Genomic DNA, 10109 nt, shown 5'->3' with positions numbered 1-10109 from the left:
CATTGTAACATACTGTATGAATCCATTTCAACATGGCCTACATCTGACCCGCTTCAGTCATAATGGACAAATACACATATTTAAGTTGGACTATAAATTAAACAGCACCCTCTAGAACCACTAGTTTTCAATGCAAATAATCATAACCTTCTGTGTAACAGTTTGATGTAACAATGACACAATAAAAAGTTTATAAATTAGCTTTTGCTTATACCACAGAGGGATTTCTGAGGTTTCGGTTGTTTTAGATGGATGAAATCTGCACTGAATAGCCTGACCACTAATCAGCTTAACTAATGTGGACTATARGGACACCTTCCTGGTTCTGAGTTTGTTCTCACTGCGTCTACTACAGGTAAGATAATCACTGCTCATAGCTCCTCCACAGAATGACACTTTAAATAAATCTGAATGATCTCTGATGACATAAGTTGGAAAGCACTTTCTGCACATTACATCTGTTCTAGTTGTTGCCACAGCTAACTCATCTATTATGCTTTAATACTACATAGTTTTATAATATTTGTGGGTTGTCCCATGACAATTTTTAAGTACACCTTGTTAGGAGTTTATATTCTTGTGTTGGTTTGTCCAAGGTTTTCTCTGGGTTTTAYTGCCTTACATTAAAAGTGGATACAGGTCTCACTGGGCTGCGATTCTTGGGGACTAGTTTGAGACACAAAACTGCATGAAAATACACCAGTACTTGGCTGCTCCATTTTGATTACATCAAAATGCATGTCGGCAGCACGAGTGGCTCAGTGGTTAGCACCGACGCCTCACAGCAAGAAGGTGCTGGGTTTGATCCCCAGTTCAGACCTATGGTCTTTTTTTGTAGAGTTTGTATGTTCTCCTATTGTATGGGGTTTCTCCGGGTACTCCGGTTTCCCCCACATTCCCAAACCAGGTAAAAAAGGTTGCCCTCAGGCCCAGGCCTCCCTTGAAAAMGATCTGGGATCTCAATGSGATTTGACTGGTTAAACAATGGTAAAATAAAATAAATAAAACATACAGCTCTACTGCTGTATTTCTCTAACCTGTTCCAAAATCATGACTCAAAGGAGTCCTGCAACTCACAAAYGAACCTTTAGGAATCTCCCTCACATGCTGTTTACTTTTTCACAATTTTTCAAATAAAATTCTACTGTACAGCACTTTGGTTGGCCTTGTGCTGTTTAAAGTGCTTTATAAATAAAAGTGGTATGGTATGGTATGGTATGGTATGGTATGGTATGGTATGGTATGGTATGGTATGGTATGGTATGGTATGGTATGGTATGGTATGGTATGGTATGGTATGGTATGGTATGGTATGGTATGGTATGGTATGGTATGGTATGGTATGGTATGGTATGGTATGGTATGGTATGGTATAAAATTTGACTAATACAAGAGTCCTTTTTAATTTTGGCCTCGAGCTTAGTCTGTGACAAAAAAACCTGAAGTATGGTAAGTAAGGTGGGCTACAAGTTATTTCCTTAGTCTTTTATTAACAAAACAAATGTTTGTTAAAAAAACAACTCATAAAATGGCTTTTTTAGCAAAGGGATGATGTAATTGGTATTAAAGACCCAAGACTGAAATGAATAATGTCTCGGACAGTAACTTGAATCCAGTAAGTATTCAGAAATATATTCCATCATTGGGAATCTGAGCAAGTAAATTTTCTAAAAGAAAAAACAATACAAAGCATATGTTCAAACCCCTTGGATGTKTTACTTTGTTAATGCTATTCTAAATCAGCCCTGTAAGACTAAATTAATATACCTTTTTGACAAAAACAGTAAAAAAAAAAAAAAAAGACTATTCGATGACAAAGTGAAAATGTATTTCTACAAAGTAATACCAATTAAACAAGAAAATATTTAAGGTAAAATAAGTGACTGTATAAATATTCACCTATTTAAAGTAACTAAAGGTTCAGCCACTTGGTGCTAGTTGTATGGGAAACAGCTACAGACAGTGGACAGTCAATGTGTCTTCTTCTTTGGATTTTCTTTAGCAAACCACAATTTGGTGCATTACTGCCGCCAACTGGTAAGACGTATGGACTGGAATGATGCTCCGAAAAAAAAAAAAACAACAAACAAACAAAAATACTACTATCCCAGTGGACACATTTCAAGTGATTGCAGTTTAAGAACATCTGTGTCTGGATTAACTTTGCTTACTTTAGACTGAAAATATAAAGTAAATTGCAGAGGTGTATAATGCATTGACATTCATAATAGCACACAAGATGAAGTGTCGTGTGTGACAWCAAGTTTTATTGAACGTGCTGGTTTGTTATTTAAGTACAGCCAGTAACACCTGCTGCTTGGCAAGCTGATGAATTGCACTCGGATACAGCTTTGAAACTAATTCAGGAGTGTTTGTTCTTCCTTTTAATTGTGAGACAGCTGTGTTGTGATTTATGGCCTCCTTTAAAATTAATCTCTTTCCCCCATTATATCAACAATAATTAGAAAGTAATCGTTAGTTTCAGACCAGAGCAGTCTGATAACTACAGCACTTTGTCAGCAGTTATGAAAACTGTGGATCATTTTAAATCTTATCTACACTGTGCAATATTCCACAAGACATTGTGTCATTGTAAATATATTCAGAAAGAAATGAGACTTCTTTATAACACTAACACCCACTAACGATATGAATAGTAATTGCTACATGATATAAGAATAAAAGGTGGTATTTTACACACTGAACACTCCCTTTTAAAAGTTTTAACTAATCAATCATATGTTGTTAACCAGGTCTTGAACAAATCTCAAGAGAACACAAACAGATTATAAATTACATTGTGTTATACTATAGGGATATTTTTTTACCAATAGCTTGAAGCCAGTGGTTGTTTAGGACCACCAGTTTTCTCTGTTTTAACAACCAAAACACCAACTCTAGCACGGGATGACCAGAGCTACTGATTGTTCATTCTTTGTTTGCCAAAAATAACAAAATCATCAGGGATTATAGAAATCATCAACCTATAAAAATGTTGTGAACACCATTTTTCAAATTAGGATTTAGTGAAGAGAAATAAATTTAGCACACAAAGTAAAGAAATTTGGGTTTGGTAGATTATTTCTTTGTTGTAACAATGCTTCTTGGCAATAGACCTTATACCATTGGAAAGCCTGTTAATTTCTCTTTTAAATGGTGTCACATTTGTGAGGAACATCCGTTTGTGGGATGATTAGTGGAGCTGAGTATGTGGGTTAAATACAGTGTATTTATACTGTATGTATGTATACATACAGTGTATGTATGTATGTATGTATGTATACATATAGCCCTAAAGCACTAACTCAGATATTTAGGTCCCCTAATTCTAAAGCACTAACTCAGATTTTTAGGTCCCCTAATTCTAAAGCACTAACTCAGATATTTAGGTCCCCTAATTCTAAAGCACTAACACACTGAAAATTTAGCAAAAGCTAATTCTAAAGCACTAACTAAAACCAATCAACACATGAACATTTTTCAACAGACAACATGAGTCACATATTGTCATGTTGCTCTCTTAAGACTCATCAGTGATATTCCACAACCTTTTTTGGGTTCATATATTGTCACCTGGTGGATAAGTGACACACATATGAACAAAATAAGTGACAGTTTTCACTGTCAGCTGTTAACATTAACGTTGATCAATAGCATTTATAGACCTCAGTTAGTGCTTGTAAATTTAGCCTATAAATTTAGCAAGTGCTAATCCACTAATAAATTTTAAAATTAGCAAAAGTCCTGAAAGAGTAACTTACCCCAAAATTAACTTTTTTTAGCTGATAAACTATCTAGAATGTGTCTAAAATGTTATATAGTACTGTTTCTGTGCTAATTTTGATGTTTTTGTGCGTATTTGTTCAAATCTGTAATATTTNAAAAGTAACAAAATAATCAGGGATTATTGAAATCATCAATCTATAAAAATGTTGTGAACACCATTTTTCAAATTAGGATTTAGTGAAGAGAAATACATTTAGCACGCAAAGTAAAGAAATTAGGGTTTGGTAGATTATTTCTTTGTTGTAACAATGCTTCTTGGCAACAGAACTTATACCATTGGAAAGCCTGTTAATTTCTCTTTTAAATGGTGCCACATTTGTAAGGAACATGCGTTTGTGGGATGATCAGTGGAGCTGAGTATGTGGGTTAAATACAGTGTGTGTATTTATGTATGTATGTATGTATGTATACATATAGCCCTAAAGCACTAACTCAGATATTTAGGTCCCCTAATTCTAAAGCACTAACACACTGAAAATTTAGCAAAAGCTAATTCTAAAGCRCTAACTAAAACCAATCAACACATGAACATTTTTCAACAGACAACATGAGTCACATATTGTCATGTTGCTCTCTTAAGACTCATCAGTGATATTCCACAACCTTTTTTGGGTTCATATATTGTCGATATATTGTCACCTAGTGGATAAGTGACACACATATGAACAAAATGAGTGACAGTTTTCACTGTCGGCTGTTAACATTAACGTTGATCAATAACATTTATAGACCTCAGTTAGTGCTTCTAAATTTAGCATATCAATTTAGCAAGTGCTAATCCACTAATAAATTTTAAAATTAGCAAAAGTCCTGAAGCACTAATCAGGAAATTAGTTCCCTTATTAGGGCTTTAGTGCTTTAGGGAAACTGTGCCCACCATTGTATAGACTGTATACAAATACTTAGAACCCATACAGTACATGGTGGTTTCTATCCTAAATAAAACAAAGTTAAAAAGTGACTCACCATTGAGAAAGAGCTCCTCCTGCATTGCTTGCCTGGCAGTAGTAGAAAAACAGCGTTTTCTCAGCCAATCAGCATCAAAGACACTATTGTGATGGTCTGGCCACACAACTGAGACCTGGAGAGAGATAAAACTAGACTGAGCTCAGTTTTCTTTAAAGCTGTGCCCTTGTTTTCACTGTTTAATATTTAATTGTGATAACCCATCGACTTAGAGCACAGTGGAGTTCCTGCAACTGAACTGTTCTTAAAAGCTTGCTTTTGATCATCATAGCTGGCTATTTTATCTTTTTAACATTTTATGATCTGAATGTCAAAAAATGCTGTTCTACCTTTTTGAAATGCAAGCACAAAACACATTAGTTCATAAACTGAGAGAAATACAGAAATTATAGATTTTTTTATTTTTTTTCAGTGCAAATTTCTTTTGTTCGTAATTTCATTTTTCAATGGTGGCCTTTGAACAGTCCTAATCAAAAGTAACTACCAGAAACAGCAGGGAAATCTTTGACACAGCATCCAAACAGCATGTTATTAGCTTATCAAATATCTTAGTACAAGATTTAGATTAGAAAAGTTATTGCTGTAAATTGTAATCAAGTTATGCCAACAAYATCTTGGCAGGAAAGTCAAAAACAATCTGTTTATTGCTGTTTAGAAACTGAAAAGAAAAAGAAAGGATTGGATGTGATTTCTTTCTAGGAAGATAAGGCTAAGTGTGCCTTTTTTCCTAACCCTTACAGTTCATTTTTAGATAGTTGGCTTCAAAGGTCAGCTTTTACGCAAAGAAACAGGTTTTATGTTACCAAAGYATAATGAATAGTATTCTTACACTTCTATATGCAAACAGCATTTCTGTGTCGAGCTGAGGCAGACAGGCACAAAGACTGTTTGGGTTGATAAATTCATAGCTTAGATTTGGTGTTTTAAATTTTAGGATTTARACAAAGCTCAACCACAACTGCGTTTTGCATGAATCATAAACTCAGTCACGCTTTGTGGTTCACACGTTTAACAAAATTAATGAAATGAGTTATGAAATGTTTGCCAAAATGATCACTGAAAGCCTCTAGCAAGCTTCGCTCCTCGCCAAATTCTGTTATCAGTGAAATCTGTGATGATTTGATACACTTCCTTGTTCCCTTTCAACTGGAAACTATAACTAAAACTGTCCCTTTGTAGCAATGAATTTATGTTTGTACTGCTTACAGGTAAAAGCAACAATATTATTAATAACTAACAAGCCATCTTTGATCCACGTGCATTGTACAGTAAGTAGTAATCATAATAATAGGCAACACATATTTGTAGAAGAGTGTAAAAAGAGAGTATTAAAGTCTATAACCCCTATTTTTGTTGCCATTTTAAGAAAATAAATATTTAAAAGAACAATACAGGCTACATCAACTTTACTTAAAATTGCAGCCTCTATTATAATTCAACCACTCGTTAGTTCTCAAAATACAGAACAGTATAAATGTGTGTGCAACTTGGGCAGATTATAGCAACAGACCTTGTTGTCATTGGTGACCTCCACAACATTTACTCCCGTGTGGACATCAAGATCAGTTAGCAAGAGTAAACGGGCCTGTGCGGACTGCAGGGTGCACAGTGGRCACTGGCAGTTGTCTCTAAGCCAGGTGAAAGGGAACAGACTTTGGCCTCCATCCTCCCACTCCACCTCCAGAAGCCTCTCTTCGTCCAGAGCCCGGACATGCCTCACTGAGTGGTGAGCCACGGGGAGAGAGGCAGAGCCAAGTGTGTGGTGCCCACGAACACCCACTGGTGTCAGAAAACAGGGCGGTGGAACTCCAGCCTTCTCAATTCTGCGACAAGCTCTCAGGGCCTTGCAGGCTATTGGAGAGGTGCTCCTTTGTAGCACGGGAAGGGCAAAACGTGCAAATGTACTCATCCACATGTCTGAATGTTCTCACTGGATATAACAACTCTGTGGGGAAAAACAAAAATAAAGGTTTCAGAATCGTGCATAACCATGCTTTGCTTTATAAAAATTGTRGAAACCATTGTCAAAACCACAGAATTATCTGTAATAACAGCTAACCATTTTTTATGTACAAAATCATTTGTATTTGCCATTAACCTGCCTGTGTRGCAAATGAGGTAAATTGTGTGTGTTTAAAAATAACTATAAACATTAGTATGCTAAATACTCTTTATACATTACAAGAAGAACAGTCAAACCAGCAGAAATACAGAGCTACTGAAACATTTTGTACTTAAAGTGTGAGCTTTTAAAAGCTGCCTTGGGAAATGCAAATGGTCAATATGTCAGTGGTTTACAGACTGTGAGCTGGCAGAACCGTGACAAAAGTGTGGTGCAGGGCAAGTCATATTTTAAATGAGCAATAAAAAGTTTTCTGTGGTTGGATACAGTTTGTGTAAAGCTTTATTTAGTTCTGCATGAGCTGGTCTAAAATACAAACTGTTCAAACTTGAAACAAATCAAATGTAATGCTTTTTTACAAAATTAAAAAGAAATAAATAAACAAACAAACAGGGGAATCTTAAATCAGACAATTTTCAAGCAATATTAGAAAGTGTGTATTATTGTACAATTTTTGCTGATATGTTTGCCAAGAAAACTACTATACATTTTTGTTTCTTGCTTAGAATAATATTTAAGCAAAAGTTTTGTAACTTTAAGCTGTTTATTTCACTATCGTCCACAAAGGTGAAGACGAAGCAATCATTTTTTTATCTAAAGCCAAGAGGACCAATTACGCTTCAAGAGTGAATGAACACGTTAACATGAACAATGAATGAAAAACAAAGATTTTATGTGTAAAATAAAATGACTCAATACCTTTTACACAATGAAAGCCATTTTAACAGAGTCAAAACCTGGAAATGCTTTACATTTTTGTTGTAATGAGTTTTGACTCTAAATATTGTTTATGTAGAATGACATAAAAACAACTGGAGCAAAGAAGAAAAGTGGGTTTTCTGGCAAGTGAATGACGGGAGACACCCCCTCTTTTTGCTAAAGTAGTTTGACCCTGGATCTGAACAGCCAATGAGAAGAGATGTAACTCAAACTTCCAGTAGTAGAGTGGACCAAAGTAGCCAAAAACTGGTGTGACATTGTCATGTCAAATATCGTGTCATAAACATGTTATTATTTTGTGAAGGAAGGAATTTATCCTTTATGTGTCTTCATCTGACTTCATAAAATAATTGTGGTCACCCCCTCCGCCACTTATGTAGTTTATGGAAGTTTACGCATTAAAGTAAAATAAAATAAAAACTCTTGGGGGGACCCGAAGTTCAGCACAGTGCCCTGAGGACGTCCCCAGCTGGAAGAGGGCATTGTAAAACTGAACAAYGCCCTTCTAGCTAAATGCCTGGTGTAAAAAACTTTAACAAAACCCACTGAGCTGGGACTTACCGGCAGGTGTCTCCTGTGTTGATTTCTTTAAGATTAATGACATAAAGTAACTTTGCATTTAGTTTAAAAAAATAATAGTTAACCACAAAGAAAATCAATAAACTGAGTTAGTTTATCGTGTTTTGAGAAGAATACGTGGGAGGCATCCGTCACAAATTTAATGCACGGCGCTCCTCATTAACGCAGCTGAGTTTTGTTTCTGTGATGCTTGCTTCATTTCAGAAAGCTCACCTCTCYGCAGGACGTGGCTGGCTCCAGCTGTGATTTATGAACAGCCAGAGGCAGCACAAACATAAAACTGATCTTTGAGGAAATTATGCCAGACTGGTTTATGAGCATTTCTGGTGACAACACAGAAACATGTTGCTTACGTACAAACAAGGGCAAAGAACTCATCAATGATACGTGTGTTGCACACTCCTAGCCTCACATATATTTGTCTGTTTGTTTCTCTGTACCGTTAACAAAATGTTTTATAAAACACTCACAAGATTCAAACAAAACTTCCAGGAAGTAATCATAAGATACGCATCTACAACCGATTAGCATTTGGAGCCTGTTAGTCGTAAAAACACTTCGGGAGCATCATTCACAGTTTTCTGTCTTACTTACATCTCCTCTTTGATTAATGTCATTTTAATGGTATGGAATATTGTTGTCATTGTAGATTAAAACAGTGTTTCCCACTCCTAGTCCTCAGGACACACTACCTGGCATATTTTAGATGTTTTTGAAGTGATTCAACACRCCTGCTTCAAACTGATGGTGAATTACAGGCTTCTGCTGAACTGTGGAGCTAATTAATTCCTTTAAATCAGGTGTGTTGGTACAACAGGTCCTTCAAGTTTTAGAGGTTTCCCTGCTTTGATACACCTGATTTATAAATGAGTGATTAAACACTCCTGGAGAGCTGCTGAAAAGTAGAAAAGCAACTAAAACACGCAGGATATTATGATCAGGTTTGGGAAGGATCACTCTAATAACTTAGTAAGTTTAAGGCAACCGAGTAAGGAAATACGCGGATGATTTGACGTCTAATAGCATACTACTTCCGGTAAACTGGTTGACTTATCGCCGACTTTGCGGTGCAAATTTACAGATTTAAAGCAGCTTGAGTGGTAATTTCGCGTTTAGCTTCCAGCTGTTCGCTGTTATTAAGAACGAGCTAGCACGGCTGTTAGCATGCCGGTCGGCTTTCTACATCCGGAAGCTAACGCCGACCTCCCCCTTTAACGACTGGTTTTCTTACCGCCGTGCCTTTTACTAAAACTCTTGAATGAAAGCGGCTTTAAAAATCCAGTGAAACTTGCGTCAGCATCAGTGGTTACCTGTAAAATGACGGTCGGCTGCTCAGTCCTCACGAGCGCAGCGGCTATCTGGTTGTCGCGTGAGAAAGAAATTGGGTGAAAGGTCGAGTCGTCAGTCTGACTGTGATCCAAGAACTGTGTTACTATTTACAGACAGATAACGAAACCAGCTCGCATAACTACATTGTRCAGTAGATAAATAAACAATAAAACAGTTGTCATTCACAAACTGATTATATAAATAAGTTAAGCTTAGTTTGTGATGAATAAGCTGGTGTTTTAACATAGTAGCACATTAAAAAACTATAGGGTTGGGTTGGAACTGTGCCTGGATAAAATAAACACAATAGAAATGTGACATACACCAGTATTTAAATATTTTATTGCCATAAACAGGACCAAGACTTATGTCACAGTGTCCTGATGCATCGCAGTAATCCAGGTAAAAAATCAAAAAGAAAAAAAATTGTACAGGTCTTCTGGACGGGTTCTTCTCTAATGAAACGTTTAGTCTCTTCTCCAAGAGACTTCTTCAGTCTGAGAGTTTCAGGCAAAATTCAGGCTTTTAAGCCTGATACTCACATCACATGGCTATCGTTGACACCTAATTAACGCTTATTGTTAACAGGGGGTGGAGTGATACTGGC

At 36.3% G+C, this 10109-nt stretch overlaps 1 protein-coding gene across 3 annotated transcripts in view; it reads right to left on the bottom strand.

Moving 5' to 3' along the window:
- bbox1 (butyrobetaine (gamma), 2-oxoglutarate dioxygenase (gamma-butyrobetaine hydroxylase) 1) overlaps positions 1-10109 on the bottom strand; it is a 47733-nt gene that overhangs the window by 23885 nt on the left and 13739 nt on the right. Inside the window, exons 1-3 of one of the 3 annotated variants that reach the window (XM_014016993.1) lie at positions 9484-9570; positions 6263-6697; positions 4753-4867 (exon numbers count right to left, since the gene is read on the bottom strand). In XM_014016993.1, coding sequence (XP_013872447.1) covers positions 4753-4867; positions 6263-6667 — 520 coding nt within the window. In that variant the 5' untranslated portion in view covers positions 6668-6697; positions 9484-9570. Of the gene's footprint in view, positions 1-4752; positions 4868-6262; positions 6698-8767; positions 8866-9483; positions 9571-10109 lie in introns of those variants that run through there. The other 2 variants (XM_014016994.1, XM_014016995.1) reach the window with 2 other exon arrangements.

The sequence above is a fragment of the Austrofundulus limnaeus genome, unplaced genomic scaffold (genome assembly GCF_001266775.1).
Source record: "Austrofundulus limnaeus strain Quisiro unplaced genomic scaffold, Austrofundulus_limnaeus-1.0 Scaffold159, whole genome shotgun sequence".
Taxonomy (NCBI): Eukaryota; Metazoa; Chordata; class Actinopteri; order Cyprinodontiformes; family Rivulidae; genus Austrofundulus; species Austrofundulus limnaeus.
The sequence above is the reverse complement of the archived record's forward strand: the minus strand, read 5'-3'. Positions and strand labels throughout refer to the sequence as shown.